The 27205-nt window shown below is 32.7% G+C and overlaps 2 protein-coding genes across 2 annotated transcripts in view; one reads left to right on the top strand and one right to left on the bottom strand.

Moving 5' to 3' along the window:
* LOC139514555 (rab3 GTPase-activating protein non-catalytic subunit-like) overlaps positions 1 to 185 on the bottom strand; it is a 56079-nt gene extending 55894 nt beyond the window's left edge. Inside the window, exon 1 of the mRNA XM_071303932.1 lies at positions 1 to 185. Within this exon, the coding sequence (XP_071160033.1) occupies positions 1 to 109 (109 nt within the window). The 5' untranslated portion in view covers positions 110 to 185.
* LOC139514556 (DNA repair protein XRCC3-like) lies at positions 151 to 23107 on the top strand. The gene is made up of 6 exons (XM_071303933.1): positions 151 to 300; positions 11425 to 11562; positions 12388 to 12600; positions 14816 to 14958; positions 21081 to 21293; positions 22814 to 23107. The coding sequence occupies exons 1-6, from the start codon at positions 240 to 242 to the stop codon at positions 23078 to 23080; spliced, it is 1035 nt and encodes a 344-aa protein (XP_071160034.1). The 5' UTR covers positions 151 to 239; the 3' UTR covers positions 23081 to 23107.
* The last annotated feature ends 4098 nt before the right edge of the window (positions 23108 to 27205 follow it).

A 27205-nucleotide genomic window follows, 5' to 3' on the forward strand; every position in this document is an offset into this window, starting at 1 on the left:
CACCACTGTTACTTTTCTGTGTCGATTCATCTTTTAAGCAGGGAAAGAGATATTCTCTTAGTGATGAGACTTCTTGGAAATGAGCAAATACAGAGAGCTGGCATGACATGGTTTGTATTTCTATCGTTTTAAAAGTCTCAAATGAAAATCAATGTTTACGTTCCGAAACGGAAACGGAAGTTAAATATGGTTTTGGCGGGAAATGTTGAGTTTGGTATTTTCTAAAATACTGTCAGTAAATGTCAGAACAACTGTCACAACTAGACATTAATCCAAGAATTACTCATGCATTGATAAAAGGTTAATATTTTTTTAAGAGATTTGATTTTAGGTCAGTTTAAAATTTCTATTGGAGGAGACACACACACAAATTTTAAACTATTCAGAAACCAAAATTTCTATCAGTATCAACATTTACTGTGACAGTTATCATAACCTTAACTCATTGACATGACAAACTTTAATATATTTATATAGACAACAGACACTATTTATTAGCACAAACACATTCACATGTATGGCAAGCCAAAGTGGACAAAAAGAGCTATTTTCTAATATTAGAAAATGATTTTTTAATATTAGAAAATGATTTTTTTATTATTAAAAAATAGCTCTTTTTGTCCACTTTGGCTTGCCACAAAGAGCTATTTTTTAATATTAGAAAATGATTTTTTCTAGCTATTTTTTTAATATTAGAAAATGATTTTTTAATATTAGAAAATCATTTTCTAATATTAAAAAATCATTTTCTAATATTAAAATGATTTTATTTTCTAATATTAAAAAATCATTTTCTAATATTAAAAAATAGCTCTTTTTGTCCACTTTGGCTTGCCATATACATGGTTATATACACTGGTAGACCTATTTGGCAAATGACCGCGATTTTTGGCAAATCTACGCGGAACGGAGAATAAATAGAGGTTCATCGTAAATTTTCTGTTTTACAGAATATTTTGCGGTTCTCCGGAGATTTTCCGTGTCTCAGGGAATTATCCGCGTGTCTCAGGGAATTATCCGTTTGTCCGATTAAACTGGTGTGTATTGAGTCAGTGATAGAACCAGTGATGCGTGAGCGATGGTTATTAATAGATCGTTGTATAATCCGTTATCTGTGAGCAACGGATATTAATAGATCGTTGTGATTATATACACTGTTTATAGTCAGATAAAAATAACCGTCTTATTACCCTTTTCAGTCGAGAAATAAAAAGCGGTGGTTTTGATATTAAAGTTACTTGCAATTTAAATATCGAATTTAGTTCAATAAAGAATAATCTATTTAAATGTGACCAATGAACAGGAAAATGCACGTGGTAACTTTGCAATACTACAAATATGTTCACCTTACAAAATTCTTCTTTATTGTCATGTTAAGATAAATCAGTTCCTGTAAAAACAGACTCTTAATTACTGCAGATGCCGTAATCCGACATTATGTCATACTGATTTGACACTTGTCTAATGTGAGCAATACCTGCAGTGCTGTGATATTTTTGCAATACAACATGGACAAGCGGAAGGTCGTAAATCAATCTGTTGATCCGAATTTAACTTTACCTGTTCAGATATTTATTTATGGAGGATATCATAGATACATTTAATAAATTGTATTGTATTCAATGGAGATAATTTAAATACACAATATAATTTATTAAGACATATTTGCAGGTATACATTGAACATGTTTTCTCCAACCAAGAAGGTTTGATATTGAATGCTTTTTTTTTTTTTTTTTTTTTTTTTTTTATCAAACTTCGATCTGATCAGTCTCGTAGATTATAAACGAGTAATTCGTTTATAGTTACACATTGTTACTCTTCTAACGTCTTTTTCTTTGTGCTATTAAAAAAAACCTCACAATTTTCCACATTAGATCGACATTTATATATATATGAATACTGGAAATCTTTTTTCCGTCCGACACCACGCTCCCCACAAGAGCCCCAAGATATAATCATACCTGTCAATCACTAGCCGCAAGTTGAACATTTTGGCCAGCCTTCCTCGTGCTTTCAATTATGACATCGTTGCGAATTTTTTTATTTAAATTGACATGTGAAAAGAATAAAGTGATGGGAAGTTTATTTTACGACCTATCAAGACTTCTTGTGATTGTAACAAGATTTTTCTTAGGCCGCATTTCTTTCTAACAAGAATTTTGTAAACGTTGTGTCGCGTGTGTTACTGTTTTCTACACGAGTAGAAACAAATACATCGTTTGATAAATCTTTAATGACCCTGTTTGAATTTTCAATAATGCATGCACATGTTGTTAGTAATCAGACTTTTTTACAAACGTAGAAACAAATACTTCGTTTAATCAGGTTGAAGTTAGAAAAAAATGCAGCGTTTGTACTAACAAACGACAAACTGCAGACGCATTTTTAGCGTTTGCATAGTTTGTCAAAGTTTATGTAAACTTTGCAAACGTATGTGTTTGAAAGAAATGATCAAAACATGTGCGAGCATAGCCGTTTGCATCGTTTGCATCTTTAATGAGTCTGAATCCGTAACCGTCAAAATAGCATGCTTTACAAAAAGATCAGCCAATTCAAACGTTTCTTTACACAAAGATGATTTTAAGTACGTCATACATTACATGTAAACATTTATTTAAGTAAATTTTTTTCGTATCTATCTTTTTCGTATCTATCAATTTGGTTACAGGGTTGATGCAAGTAAGTTGTACCGTGTGGTGCGTTTTCAGATTCATTTCTCAACAACTTCCTGTGAACTGAAATATTTCGGCGGGGGTATCAACGGCGGCAAGCTTACAGTTTAACTTGCTTAAATTTTATTTAAGTCAGTTTATTGAAATAAAATTGAAAATGGAAATGGGGAATGTGTCAAAGAGATAGCAACCCGACCATAGAAAAACAGCAGCAGAAGGTCACCAACAGGTCTTCAATGTAGCGAGAAACTCCCGCACCCGAAGGTGTCCTTCAGCTGGCCCCTAAACAAATATATACTAGTTCAGTGATAATGAACGCCATACTAATTTCCAAATTGTACACACGAGACTAAAATTAAAATAATACAAGACTAACAAAGGCCAGATGCTCCTGACTTGGGACAGGCGGGAAAATGCGGCGGGGTTAAACATGTTTATGAGATCTCAACCCTCCCCCTATACCTCTAGTAGCCAATGTAGAAAAGTAAACGCATAACAATACGCACATTTAAAGTTCAGTTCTAAAGAAGTCCGAGTCTGATGTCAGAAGATTTAACCAGATAAAATAAACAAAATGACATTGTTTTTGCAGAAGATTAATCCAGACATTAACGTACTTTGGCTTCCCATTTGTTCCACTGTGTAGGATAACTTATTTACGCATTAAATCATTAATAATTACCAATATTAAAATGCTGAAATGCTAGTTGTATACTTATTATTTTACTAATTTGCGTTTTGGTTCCGTTTAAATTTGCTGTTATAGCATGTATAGATTCCTTGATTTTCATAACTTATCTAGTTTCAGTTGTTAAATACTAGTCAGTAAAGAGCTAAATATTTTGCCTTCCAGCAGAGCCAACAACTAAGCATCAGACGTATACGTGATACATTAATCATATATATATGTAATATCAGTAATGGACTCCTAGACTTTTTCTCCTTTTATAGCCGACTATGCAGTATGGGCTGTGCTCGTTGTTGAAGGCCGTACGGTGACCTACATGTATAGTTGTTAATTTCTGTGGCATATGGTCTCTTAACGAGAGTTTTCTCATTGGCAATCACACCACATCTTTTTTTTAAACGGACTCATTTAGCATTTGTTATATTCTCAACGGTTGAGAAAAACTCCATGGATGACAAGTCAACTGGGGTTTTGAGTTGAACATTTTGATTGTGTATGTTTATAAGGGTTTGAATAGGATTTATATAGAAGAAGAGAGAATATATATGGACAAAAAGTGCACAACAAAGGGCCAAAAAAGTAAATAAAATAGACACCAAGAAAACAAAGAATATAGAATAATGGGGGAAAATATGAAGACTACAGAAAAATTACTTACAACTATAAGACAATATTCAAGACCCTCGTATGTGTTCAAATACAATCTGTATACACTATAGTATATATCTTGCTATAAAGTTCCGTTCTCAAGGTTTTTTGCTCGAGCCTGACTGTCTGATTCTATTTAATTTTTAAATTGATGTCCAGTGGCAAACATTTCTAGAGTTGTGTCATTCAGGAAGTAAATACAAGAAAAAATGAATCTGTTCATGCGCGGGTTGGTTAAAAATAGAGCTCCCTACATATATCTTGTTTAAAAAAATATTTATTTTACTCAGCTATCTTCAAGGCACTATCTTCTTCTGTTACATGAAATTGTGATACTGTAAAATTGACTGATTAGATTTTATTTTAGATTGCCAAAGTTTGAAGTAGTAGAAACCATTTCCGTGACCTGTGTTTGTTGCACTCTGTGGGTAAAATCCAGTAGTTTGTTTTAGCCTACTGAGATTTTAATAACTTATTTTCGAATGATGGAACCATATCAAAATAATAAATTGAACACGGGTTTGACAGTCAGTAAACTGTCACACAAGAAATAGATTGAATGTTGCATGTACACTAGTCCAATTTGTAATGTTGTCTTTACGTCCTTCCACATTCTTTTTTTTTTTTCAAAATCCGGAATCCGCTTTCGAATATATTATGGGAGTCTGTCAATGGAGCTAGAGATACATTTAACGACCTTGACTGGCTGCACAACCCTTGCACGGTAGATAAATACATCACACACAGATACACTGGCTGGTTAAAGGGACAATAAACCAGAAGTGTAAATTGACCCAGGTATTTTAAGTATATTGTGTGTAATGTGTCAACAGCCACGTGTTCGTGAATTCATAGTCGCTTGAATTTTAGTGATATATGTATGAAAAAAAATTAAAAAAAATACTGTTATATGTATAATATATATGAAAAAAAAATTTTAAAAATACTGTTATATGTATAATATATAATATGTATAATATATAGAGAATAATACATGGCAAAATCCGTATCATATGCCGTATCACCCTCGACCAATATCATCCCTCGGGCCTAAAGGCCCTTGGGCTGATATTGATGTCTCTGTCTACTTAACTGTTTATATGGGAATTGGTGAAAAAGTCATAGTTCAAAGTCATAAATGAGCGTAAATAAGTGTTCCGTGAAAATTGTTTTCGAAAATCTAATTTGTTCATAATTCTTTTATGTAATAAACTTATTTAAATAAATTTGTACCTTCCCTTGTCTGATCACCAGCATGGCTAAAGGTATTACTCCCAAATGTATTGTGAGGTGACACGTTCAGGTATTCAAGCGATTTCCTGTCGGACTTGCAAGTTCATGCATCGCTTCACTTCTAAGGGTATTGATCAGTGTATACGACCGATAACTTTTGAACTATCAGGTGTATAGTATAAATCTCTGTCTTGCGTGTCCGATATACTAGTCATTACTAAACGCATAAGCTTGTTTATAAATTACATTTCTGTTGTAAAGAATATTATTTATAAAAATCTAAATAATTCAAAAAAAAAAGATTTGATAAAATAAAAATCTGTTTTCACATTTTTTCCAAGGGTAAATTTGGGGAAATGTAAGTACTCGTTCTCAAAAGTGAAGGACAGTTTGAAACGTACAAGAAATATTGATTTAACAAAAATATACGCACTTTTCGACCATTCTTTAATACGCCTTGATAGAAAGTTACGGAACTATAGATAGTTGCAATTCAAAATTATATACATTTTTACATTGAACATAAGAAAGAAACATACATTTTGTTTATTTGGGTTAAAAGTTCTGTAAATAAACTAGTCCTCGTATGACAACAGACTGAGTATGTTATCATGGGATGTCGATGGACGAAGAAGAAGAAGAGAACTTATTTGAATTAAATACAGGTCGATATTTAACTTGCTTTGGGTTCATCGAAGTTATGGACATAGTAAAATCACAGATTTCTATTTCAACAAGATTGTTCTCGAACAAAGGAAGGAGTTGTCGTCTCAATTGTTGGCTATAATTTATAATGATGTGAACATGGTTCTGAAAGTACATTATGCAACATTTCCTGTTCCGACATGCATGTTATACATGCCACTGGACAATCACTAATTATCCCCAAGGGTTGTGAATATTTTGCTGGAAAACTATTGAGTATCAAAGTTTCAAATTAATTTCGGGATTTACTTTCCTTCTTGGTATTCAATATTCAATAACAGAAAAAAGAATAAACTGCTTGTCCGCTTAATAGGGGTATTCTTGTTATAGTTATATTAAAAAATAGGGATATATGACATTAAATTGGTTCTGTCTTTTTTTTTATCCTAAACATCGTTAAAAAGATGTGTGTCTAAGGTGAACGACACAAGAACCCTGTAATACTAGTACGAGAGCATGTTAACATTCCTTCTCAATAATATGTTTGTATTGGAAATCTTTTCATACAGATTGACAACTCATGGTCCGATATGCATGTAATATTTGCCACATGACGCCCATAGTTCTTTCTACCATCATCATCTTATTCTTTGATATTGCTGTAAACATCGATGGTTCACACCCAAACAAAATGGAAGTAATGTACCTTCTGATAGCTTCTCCGTGTTATACACTTGTGAAACTTAATATATAGACGAAATTTCGGTATTAAAATGAATCTACATCTCACAAACAGGATTTTTAAATCACGATTTTGAGCAATCGTTGTAGGTTCATGAATATTCATATGGTGCTTTTCTTTAGCGCCAATTGGAAAAAACGTATCTTTAAATAAAGTTTACATTATTAAACATATTCCTCAGAAATCAGTTATCATAAAACCATACGAGTTATGATAAACCTTGATAAAACAAAGTTCTGTTATCATAAAACATAAAATAATGCACTATGTAAACTGGAGTAAAATTATGAGAGTTCTAAGCACTGTACATGTACTATAGTAAAGTTGTAAGTCTGTTCTGTCACAAAACTTTTAAGCGATGGTCCATGCAGTAATATTCATGTCTGGAAATGTCCTTGGCTGTTTATCCAAAAGATATAGTCTGGTTTTTTCTGTTTCCCATCGTTTTTTGAGAAATGCATTTAAGAGTGAATCGTTAACTGGGTAAAGACCAGTGGCAAATATCTCTCTGTCGATTTGGGAAGATATTTTCTAATTCATTTGAAAATATTTATATGTGTTTGCAATGTTCAATGCTTGGACTTTGAAAAGGCGCTAATAAAGCTAACTAAATATTATTTTGATAAAAGAGGTAATACAACAAATTTGATTTTACAAACAAATAATTCTGTAAACATCGCGTGTGAGGGTTTACACGGAGTTAAAAGAAAAGACAACAGGGCAAATCTGATGAAAAAAAAATCCCGAAAATTCGTAGTAACAGGAAATTAAACAGTAATTGAAACCCCCTCCTCAAACAAATGTACCTCATGACCTGTATTATGCTGAGGTACAATTTTTTTGGTGAAAAAAAATATAGAATGCTGGAAGTGTTTCGATGTGCTATTGGAAAATCCTTTGACAAAAATGGGTAGGGTTCACCAGGCCACGGCTTAGGTAGCACTTCACAGAAAATATAGTTACAATTGAGCCACAGAATGTTGAATAACCTTCCAACACTGGCCTTCTAATACGTTAGGCCAACTGTTAGTGTCATACATGCAAAACTACAGACCTATCTACGGAGTGCTACCATACTCACATGCTCCCGATACTAGTATGTTGAAGAAGTAATGAAATTAATAGAACCAGAGCCGGATTTAGTGGGGAATGGCGTTGATGAGAGTTTTTAATAGTCTTGATTTGATTGATTGATATCATGGAGGTTTTTAACGACACTGACTCAATGACTGGCTATACAACGCATAGAAGCTTTTGACGACATAGACTGCCTAAACAGCCCTTTGAGTTTCTCAGTCGGCTATAAAGGGGGAATGACACGGTGTCCGCCCCCTTTTGTTGAAAATAAATATTGATTATATAGGGAATCACTTGAGAATGACTGGAGCTGGTCCTCTCATGACATTATCAGTTAGTCTCCCCTCTCCTTATATATAAAAAAAAATCTGGATCTGCCACTGAGAACAAGTTTAATAAATTAAAAAAAAGAATGTGTCACTAGTATACACGGATGCCCAATCCGCACTATCATTTTCTATGTTTAACAGACCAAGGACTATCTTTAATTAGTATAGAAAGTCCCTGAGTGGACTGAGGAAATGAGGTAATTCTAATTTGGCATTAAATTTAGAAAGATCATATCATTGTGAACATGTGTACTAAGTTTAAAATTGATTGGATATCAACTTCATCAAACACTACCTCGACCAAAAACTTCAACCTGAAGCGGGACAGACGGACGAACGAACAAACGAACAGACAAGACCAGAAACAATGCTGAGAATGGAACATCCAAAATATATATTTTTAATCTTTATTGCAAAATTACACCCATAAGGGTCAAGCAATATCAACAAACATTGTAATATAAGGTAATCTTATACACTCCCACTCCTGAAACACAAACAAAATTGAAAGTCATCTGATTGCAATCTTATAACTGTTAATACTGATGAAGTCGCTTTATCATTGATTTATAAGATACAAGTTGTGACCTTCGAAATTGTTTTATATTATTTTATTTGTATATTTTCCTATTGACTTTTAAGGTACCTCCGTTGTCCTTAAAAAAATCCCTTCCATAATATCCAAAACTTCATCGTTGATTTGAAAAAAAATGATTTTCGATTTTCGATTATCAATTGAAATGAACCTACTAGAGCCTCAACTTTCAAGCGCACAATAATGTCAATCATTACACATCACTTTAACCCTTTAATTGACATTCCACAATCGGTCAGTAACATCACCTGTGTTTATAGTTACAGGGTATTTCCCGCCGTTGGACAATCCCGTGCAGTCGACACGATTGATTTTTAACATTCTCTATTATGAGCGAGGTCAAGTTTTAGATCAAGTTAATTACATATATTTTTAACGTTAATTATTTAATTATTAAAAAAAAAACGTATCATCATTTCTTTTCTTTTCTTTTTTTTTTTTGCTAGTATAGTAAATAAATCTCAATCCCGGGATTTAGATACACTTAACATTAGACCTGGAAGTGCCTTCTTATAAATGGAGAAACTGTCTTTCACATTAAAATTTAAAAGAATATTATCGCTCAGGCATATTTTAAATTTTGTAATAAGATGATTGATTGTTGGTTGTTTAACTTCCAGTGGCAAATATTCCATAAATGTCAGGACGAACTTAGTTTTAAGATCGAACTCTCAAAAAATAATTGAAAAACAGTAAGTAATGATGACAGAAGAACTTTGATACGTGTGAAATAACCATCCAATCTTTTAAATATAACTTATTTATATTTCAAAAAGTAACAGATTAGTTTACAAGACGTGCATTGACGTACTTTGATATCTTTAAAATGGAACTTCTTTGTCTAAAAGACAACCAACGAGTTGTCGAAATCCAGTTGCATGCATACTATATACATACATATGCATATTATGCATCGACGATCGTTGTATTACGTAACATACTGCTATACCAATTGACCCCTGATATCAACTAAGGTTAGAACTTCCTCCAGGCCGTTCATTTTATTTTTGTTCCAATAAACGGTTCTTGAATCAATTATAATTTCTGAAGTATTTACGATGAAAGCATTATTCTCAAATCGTCTTACACAATGATAAAATTGTATTTATACCACAATTGAAAAGTAATTGAATAAAACAAATGACAGATGAACTGATTAATTATAAAGATGAATGTATGTCCATATGCTCATATATATATACACATTCGGACTAAAATTCGCAACTAGTTATTATCTCATCGTAGCATATTGTTAATTTTGCTAATATATGCCTTCAACCCCAAGAGGTATAAATGTGCATTTCATTCTGAAAGATTAATGGATCAGCAGGTGATCAAGACCGTTTTAAAAATTCCTATTTGCCAATGAAGTTTAAATGATCTGCGGCCTCAGAAATACACATGTATTTTTCCATCATAAAAGTAAACCTTTAACCCCGAGAAATATATAATCTGTTTCTCTCTAAATTTACAGAAACATTATCATATGTGATAAATTTTTGAAAATTCCTTATATCTCAATCGATTAATGATACTAGTAGTTCTGTAAACTTCTACATATATCACAATCTGTACCTCAATACAACCGTCCCTCACACTTAACGGATTATACAACGATCAATTAATGATTGAACGTCGCTCACGCATAACGGATTATACAACCGACCTTTTAATAACCGTCGCTCACGCATCACTGGTTCTATCAATGACTCAATACACACCCGTTTTATCGGACAAACGGATAATTCCCTGAGACATGGAAAATCTCCGGAGAACCGCAAAATATTCTGTAAAACGGAAAATTTACGATGAACCTCTATTTATTATCCGTTCCGCGCAGATTGGCCAAAAAACACCGAATTTTTTACAAAAATCACGGTGATTTTCCAAATAGGTCTGCCAGTGATACAAATCCTTGACAAAATTAAGACAATAAACTGACAATAGTTAAATTGATTATAATTATATTAGAGTGACAGTGGTATTCACAGCAAAGAAAAAAAACCTATTAATATAAGTATATAAAAAAAAATCACGATTCATATGTACATGTATCAACAGTTTTTGGGTGCACAACTTTATTCCTCAATTTTAAAGTTGCTGTGACTGTAGACTGGAGCTTTTGGCAGAATATAAAAACACATACATAACAGTATATAGATAAAGATCTATAAACAGTCAAAGAATGAATAACATATATTAACATAAAACAAACTATGAGTATGGTTATGCAGCAAAGATTGAAACTTTTATAATTAAGTTGCTATTCAAAATCAAATGGACATTGAATGTGTATAGATTGAGAATTTGAGACAACTTTTCTTAAGATTGTTTAAAATATTGTATAAAGACAAAACTGACATCCACTTTATAGTAAGAAATATCTTTAAAATTTTTAACTTACACAAAGAGACTTGTTATATTCATGAAAAGACAATATTTCACATGAATTTTTCACGTGACGAGCAGCCTTCACGATTAAGTTTTGAGTCCACAAGACTGAAGCTCAATTTATAAAAGAATTTTTAAAGTTGGATTCTGTTAGCTTGTAGAGTTTACAAGCCTGGGCAATGGGCCTTGCAGTTAATTGTTAAGTCTGCAACAGGAGACCAGTGTACATGAAAACTTAGAATGTGAAAAATCAGAATATTTGGAACTACAAAAATTGGTGATTTTTCTAACAACACAGTCAATATAAATGTCTTTAAAATGTATAATATTTTAAATTGGGAATGTAGGTACAAATGTATAAATTATCTCCTTGTTTATTGTTATCTTTTTTGTTCGTTTCAGCAAATATAAAAAAGTTTGAAACTGTTTTGAGTCTGTCCAATCCAGATATTCAAAGGTCAACAGGACTAAGTTCAGGAGACGTGTCATTACTAAAGAAAGCAGTTGCTAGAACAGTTCCTAAACTGCCTTGTGTTTCAGGTGAACAATTAATGCAGCATGTGGTTTATCTTTGATTTTACATTGTGCAAAGATTTCATGATCCCACAACATGTTAAAGGGGAGATAATGGAAATGATGGGCCCTGGTTTACATCCTTTGGTAAATTCAATATCGGTTCTTGTTTTGTTAATTTGGATAATTTTGGTTTTTGCTTGCATTACTGTATATTCAGAAAACATTTATATTTGAGATTTTATAAGAATAAATAAGAATGTTAATTTCATTATTGTGATTGCAGGATAATCTGCATGTTGGTTTACATGATCTATGTATCAATAATCAGAATGCAAGTTTAATTTATTATAATAACCCAATTGCATTTTTCAAATAAAAAAAACGTGCACTGATTTCTGAATTAACAGTAAATGAAATATTTTTTAATTCATATTTGACCTCTGACATGTTATGGTTCATGATTTCATTTTCAATCTAAAGATAAGTTCAGTTTTCAAACTATTTTTAAAGATATATATATTCTAATATCTATATTCTGTTGTCACCTGCGGATCCAGAAATTTTCATAAGTTGGGGCCCCCTGACTGCCTAAGAGGGGGCCCACTCCGTCATGCTTCAGTGATTCCCTATATAACCAACCAAAATTTTCCCACAAAAAGGGGGAGGGCCACCCCCTAAATCAGCCTCTGGTTGTATGATTGTAATGACTAAGTTAAATTGACAAAAAGGAGTTCTCATAGACGTTCAGTCATTATAAATCAATAAAAACCAGGTGAAAACATTTCTCCTTCATTTGAAATTCTGATATTCATCCAATTCTGTAATCTGATCTATTTATCTGCCTACTAGCTTTGGACATATTGGAAGAAAAATGTCCTAGTCAGCTCACATTGAAGAAATTGACAACTGGATGTAAATCCATCGACGAAGCTTTACGTGGTGGACTTTTGTCTCATGGTATAACAGAAATATCCGGGGAGAGCTCTGCTGGTAAAACTCAGCTGTGTCTACAGCTTTGTTTGAATGTGCAGCTGCCATTTACTCTTGGAGGATTGAGTGGAGGTAAGTGTAGGCAATATTAAATGTACAGCTGCCATTTACTCTTGGAGGATTGAGTGGAGGTAAGTGTAGGCAATATTAAATGTACAGCTGCCATTTACTCTTGGAGGATTGAGTGGAGGTAAGATAAGGCAACATTGAATGTACAGCTGCCATTTACTCTTGGAGGATTGAGTGGAGGTAAGTGAAGGCAATATTTAATGTAGAGCTGTCATTTACTCTTGGAGGATTGAGTGGAGGGAAGTGTAGGCAATATTAAATGTACAGCTGTCATTTACTCCTGAAGGATTGAGTGGAGGAAAGATAAGGCAACATTAAATGTACAGCTGCCATTTACTCTTGGGGGATTGAGTGGAGGTAAGTGTAGGCAATATTTAATGTGCAGCTGCCATTTACTCTTGGAGGTAAGATTAGGCAACATTAAATGTACAGCTGCCATTTACTCTTGGAGGATTGAGTGGAGGTAAGATAAGGCAACATTAAATGTACAGTAATTCAAGGTGGTGTACCTATGATTTCATTATATAAAAAACGCATATTTTTATATGTGTGCATGTAAAACAAATTCTTGGTAAAGGGGTCTTATATATTTAAAGTGCTTTGAAAATCAACCTAACAATGTTCAGGTACATCTGATTCTTTACTTCATCTAAGCGTACTTTTTATTTCTCTTATGACAACACTGCCTAGCATTGGGCAGAAGCCTTATCTCCTCCTTTAACTATAGTTGATAAACAAAAAAATCAGCTTTCATTTCGGAAGGTGTTACCTTCTCATAGGAATTAAACGAGGACATCTAGAGGCAATACTCAAAAGTGTTTTTAAGTGAACAGAAATTAACATTTACTCATCTCTTCAGTGTAATTGCAGGATGCTGTTCTATTATTAGAAGCATATATATAGATTTGCCTCACTTTCAATTACTTAGGTTTTGAGAAGTATATAAGTGTTCACCTGACATGTCATGGCATTTGACCTCAATTTCATTCTCTAGTAGCATATCTGTCAACCTGTGACAATGAAAATGCAGGTCATGACCTGCATTGAAGAATGAAATATCAGGTCATAATGCGTACAAACTTTTCGAGCTGAATTTCAGTATTTAGGGGACATTTTTCTTATAATTCAAAGTTTCCAAAACATGTTCACTTGTTTGAGTAATCTAAAATTTGTCATTGCACTTTTAAAAGCTTTTGATAAATTTGTGTAACACTGCCTCATTTCCTTTTCTTATTGATCTTCATACAATGTACTACATTTGAGTATCCATTACATGCATGATATCGACTTCAACCTTAAACATCATTGCTAATTTTTTATTCTTCAATTGGAACTATGTGAAGTCAATGACTGGCTTTTTAGCCCTTAAACATCTGATTGAACAGCCTTGTCTTGAAATTACAGTATAGTAAAATAAAGTTAAACAGTTAAAGGAAGTATAGATGAAAAAATAATTTTCAACTACATATTTTATAATAATATAAAGGTATAAAAATAATGAAAAGTAATATTGAATTCTTTTTGTACAAGATTTAATCTTTTTTACCCCAAAAACGTAAATATAAGGAACAATTTTAATGGTGACAAAAAAGGGGAAGTAACTCAAGTTGTACACAAATTATTTACGACCTAAAGCTAAGGTAATTGGTGTTATTAACAGTGTGTTGACACCAAAGCTGTCAAGTGAAGCCATGCACATAATGGGTCACTAAATTTGACAGTTTACACAGCTACATGTAGCTGAACTTCCTGTTCATGAAAGAATTACGAATTTGCCGGTATTTCAAAAGAAAATCACTTATGAAATCAATCTCTAGGCTAAGAAATCCAGGTGAAAACGGGTAATTTTCGTTATTCTCGGGTTATTGAATGACGCGGCAGTTGTCCCGGTGATCCCTCAGAATTGTGAAAAATCTCGGGTCACAGCCGTGGAGTCAGTTGACAGGTATGTAGTGGTCTAGTTAAGATTTCAGTATTAGATGTGCTCCTCAGTCACTATGCAGAATAGGTCAATTATTATTTCGGTCAAACATAAATATAAGGCGGTCACTATGATTAGCTCGGTTATCAGATAGATGTTTCCAGGATTTAATTAGCTATTCAGTACATACATATTAATTATAGTCAAGCAGTCAATATTTGATATGTTAATTTCTTTGAAACAGTATCTTTTATTTTCATTAAATATCCTATATTTTACACTTATAATATGTTTCAGGGGCAGCCTATATTTGTACAGAAGATGTGTTCCCAAACAAACGTCTTCATCAGATGATCCAATATTTCAATCTTAAAGTGAATTCATTATCAAACAAAATACAGTATGGAGACAACATATTCATAGAACATATTTCTGATATTGTAAGTACATGTATCACAATTTGATTTATGAAAACAGGGTTGACATAACTTTTAATCAACTTCTCCTTCTGGCAAATGACCACAAAATTTTACTTGTTAAAAATGGAAAACAGCTTGTCCAAATTTAAATTTCTGATAAAAAAAATGTCATTGATATCAGTTTTCTGTTTTCAAGAAACTTCTAGATTATTTTTTCCAGAATCTGCATTCAGATAGATCTGTGTGAGAAAGAATGCACGTGAATCAATATGTTAAAGGTTGCACTTTGTAAATGCAGCTGTTTCTCAAACCATGCCTCTTTTGGAGAGATTTAGAATATTCATAGAAAATTAATTTTGTTTACATACTGGTTCCCAGTTATGCTCTCTGTGTTCCATCTCATAGAGACATATCTTGGGAATGTTACCAGTAAATATACATGTGCATATTGTTTACATTGAAATCTGTGGTAACCCTTCATTCGAGGTAAATGTTGAAAATATGCCCCACAGCCCTATATTTTGACCTTTGAAAAAAATTGAAGTGCATATGAACTTTCAATTCTAGGATAAGATTTTTTTCAAAACTTCATAGTAAAAGTGGTACAGTTTTAGCCGTAAAAGGAGTTCCTATGGGAAATTGCATTGTCAATATTTACAGAAATGCAACCTAAAACAATGCATTTTGGTTATTTTCTATATTTCTGAAGTGATTATTTAATTGCCACATAGGCAAAGTACAGCTATCTTATAGTCACCTGATTGTGACATTTCATTTGTTCATGGCAATTGAACTAATATTTATGTTGAACTCTGTTAAACCACAGAAGCTTCTTAAAATGAAAAGAGGAAGGAAATACTATTACAGCTGTATAGTCCCATTTAGTTGTACATAGAATGGAAACAGTACTATGGCATTTGGTCTCTGGTTGAGAGTTGTTTCATTGGCAATTATAACCAATCTTATTTTTTATGCCCCACCTACGATAGTAGAGGGGCATTATGTTTTCTGGTCTGTGGCTCCGTTCGTTCGTCCGACTTCAGGTTAAAGTTTTTGGTCAAGGTAGTTTTTGATGAAGCTGAAGTCCAATCAACTTGAAACTTAGTACACTTGTTGCTTATGATATGATCTTTCTAATTTTAAAGCCAAATTAGACTTTTGACCCCAATTTCACGGTCCACTGAACATAGAAAATGAAAGTGGGAGTTTCAGGTTAAAGTTTTTGGTCAAGGTAGTTTTTGATGAAGCTGAAGTCCAATCAACTTGAAACTTAGTACACTAGTTGCTTATGATATGATCTTTTTAATTTTAAAGCCCAGTTACACTTTTGACCCCAATTTCACGGTCCACTGAACATAGAAAATGAAATGGGAGTTTCAGGTTAAAGTTTTTGGTCAAGGTAGTTTTTGATGAAGCTGAAGTCCAATCAACTTGAAACTTAGTACACTAGTTGCTTATGATATGATCTTTTTAATTTTAAAGCCCAGTTACACTTTTGACCCCAATTTCACGGTCCACTGAACATAGAAAATGAAATGGGAGTTTCAGGTTAAAGTTTTTGGTCAAGGTAGTTTTTGATGAAGCTGAAGTCCAATCAAATTGAAACTTAGTACACTTGTTGCTTATGGTATGATCTTTCTAATTTTAGAGCCCAGTTACACTTTTGACCCCAATTTCATGGTCCACTGAACATAGAAAATGAAAGTGGGAGTTTCAGGTTAAAGTTTTTGGTCATGGTAGTTTTTGATGAAGTTGAAGTCCAATCAACTTCAAACTTAGTACACACGTTCCCTATGATAATTTCACGGTCAACTGAACATAGAAAATGATAATGGGAGTGGGGCATCCATGTACTATGGACACATTCTTGTTTATTTTCCAAAAAAATGCCTCACATCAGCAATCAGCAATCAACACCCAACTCATAAAAAAAAAAATACACATACACAAAAAAAAACATAATATAGATTGCTAAGGTAGCAATACACAGTTAGGAATTTAGTTTAGCATTTTGACCCAGGTGGATTTTTCAAATATGAAAGTTATTGTGTAATAAAATTCCTTTTTAGACAGCTGCATACTAATTTAGCCATCAAAGATGGTTTATAAGAACATTAAGATTATTTTTTACATGTTTTATGGGCTATTTTCTGTTTGACTCTCCGTATTATTATGGCTAAAAATACCGCAAACATGTGCGATTACATGTACACGATTTGAAATTAACAGTTTATTTTACGTTTTCAACTGTTCAACACATGTCAAACAGTTTTCTCTCTGAATTCTTATTAAGAACAGATACATTTTTGAATCATGATTTTAGCTATGAAAGACAGTGAAACCGTATTTTAACTTTTCATAATTGATTATTATTTTTGTTTTAAAAGGTTCTTGGACTTGGTTTAATTTTAAAGTCTTTGAAATGCAGCATAATTTGATCCATGTCAAATCTTCAATTCATTTAGACCTACCAGAATAAACATAGCTCTTATGCCATTAACTTATGGTCCTTATGTCATGATTTTTTATGACAATTTGCATAGGTACACATGTAAATAAAAAAGTATTTCAGACTACACGTATGGCAAGACAAGGACTTACAAAATGTATTTCCTTAAATTGTCATGCAAAAATGATTAGAAAAGTAACAAAAAGGTGTAGATTCTTAGAATATTTTATTCATAAAAAGTATAAACGCGATCTGTCGATTTTCCCTGAAGTCTCCCTGTTGGGCCTTCACTTCTCCCTGAAGTCTCCCTGTTGGGTCTTCACTTCTCCCTGTTTGGCTGTCAGGGAGAAGTGACTTCTCCCTATAATTTTGAAGTGTGGTGACCCCTGACCTAGACTGGCCATCGATCCAGAAATTAATGTAATGTTTACAAACACTTTTTTTCTACACAAAGTTTTTCACACAATTTTACAAAAAATTGAGACGAAATACATATGGTTTTCATTGGATTTATTGAAAGATATATGTAAACAGTTTCAGAAAAGGTATGGCTTCAAACGATTGAAATTCTACTTTAGGCCAAATTTTGGGGAAATATGTGACATCTTTCCCCTTCCCCCCCCCCCTTTTATAGCTAATAAATGCAGATTGTTGCCATGGATACACCCAAAAGTAATTATATTTTACCATTTTATATACTGGATATAAAAACTATGGAAGATTCTGATTACATGCATATGCACATATATGACACAAACAGTAAGCTTAATAGTGCAAGAAAGCAATGAAAAGGGGATGGGAAAATTTATGAGGGATCAATTTTTATATTTTTTCCTAACTGTTTATTGCTATCTTATGGCATACTTACCAGGCTCAGAATTGTATAATTTAAGACTTTTCATACAACAAATCCATTGATATATCGATTCTAAATCAACTTCTGAGGGAATTGAGTGTTTAAGAATGACAATACATGTCAATTTCATTGTCAACAGTCCTTAACAACCAAAATTATACATTTTGACACCAGGCTCATTTTTAGCTCACCTGTCCCGAAGGGACAAGTGAGCTTATGCCATCACTTGGCGTCCGTCGTCGTCTGTCGTCGTAAACTATTTCAAGAATCTTCTCCTCTGAAACTACTGGGCCAAATACTTTCAAACTTTAACTGAATGTTCCTTAGGGTATCTTATTTATAAATTGTATCCGAAGTTTTGATCTATCAACAAACATGGTCGCCATTGCTAAAAATAGAACATAGGGGTCAAATGCAGTTTTTGGCTTATAACTCAAAAACCAAAGCATTTAGAGCAAATCTGACATGGGGTAATATTGTTTATCAGGTCAAGATCTATCTGCCCTGAAATTTTCAGATGAATCAGACAACCTGTTGTTGGGTTGCTGCCCCTGAATTGGTAATTTTAAGGAAATTTTGCTGTTTTTGGTTATTATCTTGAATATTATTATAGATAGAGATAAACTGTAAACAGGAATAATGTTCAGCAAAGTAAGATTTACAAATAAGTTAACATGACGGAAATGGTCAGTTGACCCCTTTAGGAGTTATTGCCCTTTATAGTCAATTTTTAACCATTTTTCGTAAATCTTAGTAATCTTTTACAAAAATCTTCTCCTCTGAAACTACTGGGCCAAATACTTCCAAACTTTAACTGAATGTGACTTAGGGTATCTTGTTTGTAAATTGTATCCGCAGTTATGATCTATCAACAAACATGGTCGCCATTGCTAAAAATAGAACATAGGGGTCAAATGCAGTTTTTGGCTTATAACTCAAAAACCAAAGCATTTAGAGCAAATCTGACGTGGGTAATATTGTTTATCAGGTCAAGATCTATCTGCCCTGAAATTTTCAGATGAATCAGACAACCTGTTGTTGGGTTGCTGCCCCTGAATTGATAATTTTAAGGAAATTTTGCTGTTTTTGTTTATTATCTTGAATATAATTATAGATAGAAATAAACTGGAAACAGCAATAATGTTCAGCAAAGTAAGATCTTCAATTAAGTCAATTTGACCAAAATTGTCAATTGACCCCTTAAGGAGTTATTGCCCTTTAAAGACTTTTTTCACAATTTGTTCATCATGTTGACTTACTTTAAAAAATCTTCTCCTTTGAAACTGCTGTATCAATTTCAGCCAAACTTAGGCTAAATGAGTTTCAGAGTATCTAGTATAAATTTTATATTTTATTTCCTTGTATGTCAAGAAACATAGCTCCTATGGCTAAAATAGAACATAGGAGAAAATGATTATTTTTTTTGGCTTTTGAAGAAAATAGGACGATCCAAAAAACATTTAAATAAATTGAAAAGCCAAAATAATCATTGATGAGAGATTTAACCAAAAGAATTAAGGTGAGCGATTCAGGCTCTTGAGAGCCTCTTGTTTTTATTCTATTGGCTTAACCCTTGCTTCTGAAGGATTGCGCTTTATGTAGTAGCCTAAGTATTAAACGCTTTGTATTTTTTCTTGCGTATGTACTAAATTATTATTTTTATCAAGATATCATGTTACATTTTGACATATTTTAAATGTTTAGTTGATTCAGCTGTAAAAAATGGTTCCCTATAACTAAGTTTTTTAATCAAGTCTTTGGTATGCAATAAACATAAAGATTAACATTTTTATGCTTGAAATTGCTAAATTTTGTACAATTTTGCATCATCAGAGATCTTATTAGGATTTTCAACATTAAAAAACTGACAAAAGAGGTACATTTATTAAGGTTTTGCCAAAAATTGAGGTAGAAACAAGATTTTACACTTTGACTTGGCACCGTTCTTTCAATCAGTTGTTGTCGCGTTTCAGTGTCAACTGCTAACCTTCATAAAATATTCATTACTCAACCAATTTTCAAAAATAAAAGGGTATTTTACTCGTTCTAGCTAGCAGAACACAGAAATTTAGGTAAAAGGGAGAATTTGAAAAAAATATTTACTATTAAGGTAGCAATACCCAGTTAGGAGTTTAGTTTCGCATTTTGGCCCAGGTTGATTTTTTCAATATGAAAGTTATTGTGTAATAAAATAAAGATGGTTTATAAGAACATCAAGATTATTTTTTATATGTTTTATAGGCTTTTTTCTGTTTGACTCTCTGTATTTTCATTAAGCTAGACCTGCCATCGGTCCAGAAATTAATGTAATGTTTACAAACACTTTTTTTCTACACAAAGTTTTTCACACAATTTTACAAAAAAATGAGACGAAATACATATGATTTTCATTGGATTTATTGAAAGATATATGTAAACAGTTTCAGAAAAGGTATGGCTTCAAACAATTGAAATTCTACTTTTGGCCAAATTTGGGGGAAATATGTGACATCTTTTCCCCCCTTTTTGCAATATTTTATAGCAAATAAATGCAGATTTTTGCCATGGATACACCCAAAAGAAATTATATTTTACCATTTTACACTGGATATAAAATCTATGGAAGATTCTGATTACATACATATGCACATATATGACACAAACAGTAAGCTTAAAAGTGCAAGAAAGCAAATTATGAAAAGGGGATGGTAAAATTTATGAGGAAAACTTTTTATATTTTTTCCTAACTGTTTATTGCTACCTAACGTGGAAGTGTAATAACGGTAGACATTCCATACATTTTATGTAAATGTAAAATATTAGCTAATATTTGTTTATGCTGTCTGTTTTGTTTTCTAGAGTGGATTGAAATACTGCATTCAAAAGAGATTACCTATATTGCTTTCCAAAGGAGATATTAAACTAGTAGTTGTTGATTCAGTTGCTAGTCTGTTCAGATGCGAATATGACCAAAAAGATATGGTTCAGAGATCAAAAGACCTTGCATCCATGGGGGCTTGTTTACATCAGCTTAGTAACCAGTATAATATTCCTGTAGTATGTGTGAATCAGGCAAGTTAACATCTCAAATGTAACCACCATATTTGTTTTTATTTTGTGGAATACTGATGTGTATATTGTAAAGTTTTAGATTTCAATATTTTACCTTGTTTTTTACATAAATCAGGCCCTTCGTATTTCATTTTGATAGTTATATATTTGACAACGAGTGGAAGTTTAAACAACCTTTACTACCAGTGAGGGTCTTGCTTTTTTATACGCCCGTCAAAATTTTGACGGGACGTATTATGGTATACAAATGTCCGGTGTCCGTCTGTCTGTCCGTCCGTCTGTCCAGCGTAAACATGTCGCACTGTAACTTAAGAACGACTTATCCAAATTTCATGAAACTTAATATAGTTATTTTTTATGATGGTCAAATGATCTGTATACTTTTTGGTGAAAATAAGATTTAAACTTTTTGAGTTGCGGCACTTTATAACTAAAACAGGGGTGTGTTTTTTTCACATGTCGCTCTGTATCTCAAAAACGATTCTTGATTATGACTTAAAACTTTAAATTCTTTTTAGTTATATTAATCTCAATATCTGTATACTTTTTGGAGTTGATTCAAAATATCATTTTTGAGTTATTGAGTATTTTGTAAAAAAGGGGGAGGGTTTTTTTACATGTCGCGCCATATCTTAAAAACTATTTATGATTATTGCTTTAAACTTTACACATGTCTTTATTATATTAATCTAAAGATCTGTATACTTTTTGGTGATGATTCAAAATTTCATTTTTGAGTTATTGAGTATTTTGTAAAAAAGGGGGAGGTTTTTTTTTACATGTTGTGCCGTATCTCAAAAACAATTTATGATTATTGCTTAAAACTTTACACACTTTTTTGTTCTATTAATCTAAAGATCTGTATACTTTTTGGTGATTATTCAAAATTTTATTTTTGAGTTATTGAGTATTTTGTAAAACAGGGGAGGGTTTTTTACATGTCGCGCCTTATCTCAAAAATAATTTATGATTATTGCTTAAAACTTTACCCACTTCTTTGTTATATTAATGTAAAGATCTGTATACTTTTTGGTTTTGATTCAAAATTTTATTTTGGTAATATTTAGTTTTTTGTAAAAAAAAAAAACAGGGTGGGGGGTTTCACATGTCCCGCCGTGTCTCTAAAACAATATATGGTTATTGCTTAAAACTTTCTCAGAAACTATTTATGATTATTGCATAAGACTTCCACATAAGACGTCGGGCGTATCATGCGCTCATGGCGCAGCTGTTTATTTTTATATATTTTTCATGTCTGGCCCTTTTATAGCCTCATTTTTTTCATTGTCGAAGGCTGTACAGTGACATAGTTGCTAACATGTATGACAGTGTCAAATACTTATTTGAAGATCTTTGTTGCTGATCATTTTTACTGTTCAAAGTTTCAGATATTAATAGGTAAAGAATAAATTAAGAAACAATAAAATTGGAATACTAAGTAACTGTGGTAATACTAAATATGAAATGAAAACCATTATATTTAAATGTATTAATTTGCTTTATTGCTTCATTAATCACAGGTAACAGATTCAATGGATGTTAAAGACAGGCACAGAAAGCATATTCCATCCCTGGGTCTTACATGGTCCAATCAAGTGACTACTAGGATAACCTTGACTAGAACTAACCAGCATGTGACAATTCCAAAACATTTCATAAACAATTTGGTGATTGGTGGATTTGAAACATGTGTTAGAGACTTAGAAGTCATCTTTGCCCCACATTTACCCATGTTAAAACTACCTTGTATAATAGATCAAGAAGGATTTAAAGGATGGACTTGTTAATATTTTATTAAAAAAGATTATTATTTATTGCTTGTTTCATTGTATAGTTCAATAGGTTATTTGCAGTTGTATATGCATTTCTTTTTTTCTGCAATCAAACATTTTACTGTTCAAGTATTAAAACTAAAACTTGTACACATTATGGGTAATTTGTACAATATTTATATGCTGTGTGATTTTCATCTGGTTATTTTTTTTAGAGAGGCAATTTTAAAATAATTTTAATCAAAGACTTTGTCTGCCTGTTTGTTCTTCCATCCAATGCACCAAATTACTCCGCAACTATTTGACAAAAGGCTTTCACACTTGGTAGGAATATTTGTCATTGTCTTATTTACCTATTTTGTGCATGATTCAAACTGTTCTAGTTTTCTAGTTGGAATTGTCATTTCAGGGCATTAATAGCTGACTATGGTTTTTGTTCATTTTTGAAGGCTGTACAGTGACCTATATATGATATAGTTGTTAACTTCTATGTCATTTTGGTCTCTTGTGCAGATTTGTCTCATTGCCAATCATACCCCATCTTCTTATTTTTATACGCCATTTTGTAGAATTTATTTGATTCCATGTTGTTAAATTTCAGTGGTTTATACATAGAAGCATAAAGAACTGTTACTCTTCATGATGGGGTTAATTCACAACTGGACTTCCAATCTCTTTTTCATGAATTTTGTATGAAATTTTAATTTTTCATTAAGTTCTTATGCCATTTATAATTGACAAAATACTTGATGAGTAGATGTTGGCTTTATGATGATTTTTGAGATTTAAAGTGTCTATTTATCTATTATAATTTTTATCATGTAAGTCTAAACGTGAAAAATGGTCAAAATTGTCATTAAAGAAAAATAACTACAATCAGGAGTCATCGAACTATTTTCCTCCAGTCTTAATTGTAGATCTGGCATTGTCGATAATTTTTGCCTATTTAAGTTTCTGACTGATGATTTCAACAATGCAGTCTTTTCTATAACAGTTTTCAAAAATAATAGGCAAAACTAAAAACAAAATTGCACACGCTGAAATGTCTCGCCTTCTTTACTAACCATTGATATTATGTTGATAGTCCTAAATAGAAAGCTTTACTACAACAGTCAACTATTACATAAACTTAACAGGATCTAAGAAAATGAGGTCAAGGTCATATAAACCAAACGAAAAATACATGTACATCTAACAATCATTTAATACACTAATTAAAGTTAACCTATTGCTTATTGTTTCTTAGAAACAGACTTAACCAAGAAAACTTTAACATTGACAAATGATGCATGAAAATGAGGTGTAGGTCTGATGAGCCATGCAAGGCAGACATGTACAGCTTACAATCCTTAGATACAACAGATTAAGTTGACCTATTGCCTACAGTTCAGGAAAAATAGACACATCAACTTAACACTGAGCAATGAACCATGAAAATGAGGTCAAGGACAAACAAATACTGTGAGACTGATATGTACATCATAAAATATTTCCATACACCAAATATAGTTCACCTATTGCATATATAGTTTAGAAAAAAAGACCAAAACTCAAAAACATAAATTTGACCACTGAACCATAAAGATGAGGTCAAGGTCAGATGACACCTGCCAATTGGACACATTCACCTTTCAATCGTTCCATACACCAAATATAGCACACTGATTGCATACAGTATAAGAAAAACAGACCAAAACACAAAAACTTAACTATAACCATTGAACCATGAAAAGGAGGTCAAGGTCAGATGACACCTGCCAGTTGGACATGTGCACCTTACAATCCTTCCATACACTAAATATACTAGATCTATTACTTATAGTATCCGAGATATGGACATGACCACCAAAATTTAACCTTGTTCACTGATCCGTGAAATGAGGTCAAGATCAAGTGAAAACTGTGAAGGGCATGAGGACCTTGCAAGGTACACACATACCAAATGTAGTTATCCAATTACTCATAATAAGAGAAAGCTTTTTTTCAAGTAGTCGCTGAACCATGAAAATGAGGACAATGGACATGTGACAGATGGAAACTTCGTGACATAAATCATCGATATACAAAGTATGAAGCATCCAGGTCTTCCACCTTCTAAAATATAAAGCTTTTATGAAGTTAGCTAACACCGCTGGATCACTATCCCTATGATTAGCTTTCTGCGACAAAAATAGTAAAATTTGTCATTTAAGGGCATTAACTCCTACAAAAAGCTGTCACATAGTTTTGATATAAATAGACTAGTGGTAGTGCTAAACATACTGTCATAACATTTTTACCGATTTAAGATTTTCTCTTTTTATAACAGTTTCACAATAAAAGACCAAACTTGCGTTTATCCCCATCTTCTGTTTTTAGCTGGTCAGCCATCTTCGTTGGTAGGCACGGTCATTGGACACATTTTTCAAACTAAATACCCTGAATGATGATTGTGACCAAGTTTTGTTAAATATTTCCCAATAAATTCAGGGAAGAAAAATTTTGTAACAGTTAATGCAAAGTGATAAGAAAAGCTCACAACTGGGTCAGGTGAGTTAAAAAATGAAACCACCACATGAATTCATACAGAAGAAAGAATGGAATGGGAAAACTCACACATTCAGGATTGTAGTAGAGGGCTCACCATTTGACAACCAGATGCTCCGCAGGGCGTAGCTTTATACGACCGCAGAGGTTGAACCCTGAACCGTTGGGGCAAGTATGGAAACAACATTCAAGCTGGATTCAGCTCTAAATTTGGATTGTGATTAAATAGTTGACACAGCATAGGTTTCTGACACAGAATGAATGTGTTCTAATGAACTTAAAATTTTTGTTTTCTCTTAGAGCAATTCACTATGCTGTTGAATATTAATCCTCTCAAAAACATGTTTGAAGAAATTTTCTTTTTTATTTATGAAATTTCAATTGAGAAAAATTGAACCCAATTTTTTTAATCACATCCCCCTTTCCCTTATTCCAAAACTAATCTCAATTAAAATTTCTAATGGAGTTTGCAACAATAACTACTCATTTAAATACATCATAAAATATTAAGATGTAAAAAAACTGCTTGTTATCACTGAATGGTAAAGATGGTATTAAGATACGGTAAGCGGCCTCAAGCTTATCCAAGGAGAATTTTGAGCTCTTACCAAATCTACGAAATAATCGTAAATACAAGACTTCGAACGACTGTTTTTCGACAGAACAAACCTATGAAAGTGTAGTGACGTGCATATACTATTTAATTAGTTAAATTGAACTTGTAATTCATACAAAAATACGTTGAAAAAAAACCATCCAGTAAATTCAATATGGCTACTGCAGGTAAACCACAAAATGACAGTGATGTTAGCCATAACACGAATTCATCCAAAACTTACAATGATGCAGTTAAACTAGGTCTTATACCTAAAGATTATCTGAATGGTGAACCTCATGTCAATATTCACGAAACTCTTAGCTCTGTAAAACCTGTATTTATTCTGGAAACTGACCTCTTTGGTGAGGTGAAACCCAGCCCAGATCAATTCCTTACACACCTCGAACTCTACAACTCCATTGACTCATGTATACCAAAGAGCCATCTGAAAGGCCTACAACGAGTAAGAGGTATGTGGCGCATCTACCCAGATTCTGATAATGACAGAGTAACTCTCATTACCAAAAAGATAATTGTACGTAACAAGCTAATTAACGTGTATAATACAAACCCTAAATCAAGTGAATACTCATCACTCTTGTACCTACGTGTCAGAGTCAAAGACGTTCCGTGTTCTGCAGACGATGGTCAGATTTTGAGGGCCATTGAAAATGAAGGCAAATGTACCGTTCACAAATTAAACAGAGAACGACTCCGAGTAGATGGGTTGCTGACAGAATGCCAAACGGGTGACCGCATTCTTTTTTGCGACCCGTTAGAAAAACCCCTACCAAGATTTATCAGAATAGGAAAGTATAGAGCTACGGTCTTCCACAAAGATCAAATGCCATCAACAAACGAAAAACTTAGTATGTAATAAATGTTTTCAAAATGGTCACAGATTTCGAGACTGTCAAAATGACTGGGTCTGTAAACAATGCAAACTTCCAGGGCATAAGCAGGCTGACTGTCCAAGTTTTGAAGCTCAAAACAAGGAGAGTAACAGCATGCCTCAT

This window comes from Mytilus edulis, chromosome 3, assembly GCF_963676685.1.
Source record: "Mytilus edulis chromosome 3, xbMytEdul2.2, whole genome shotgun sequence".
NCBI classification, from domain to species: domain Eukaryota; kingdom Metazoa; phylum Mollusca; class Bivalvia; order Mytilida; family Mytilidae; genus Mytilus; species Mytilus edulis.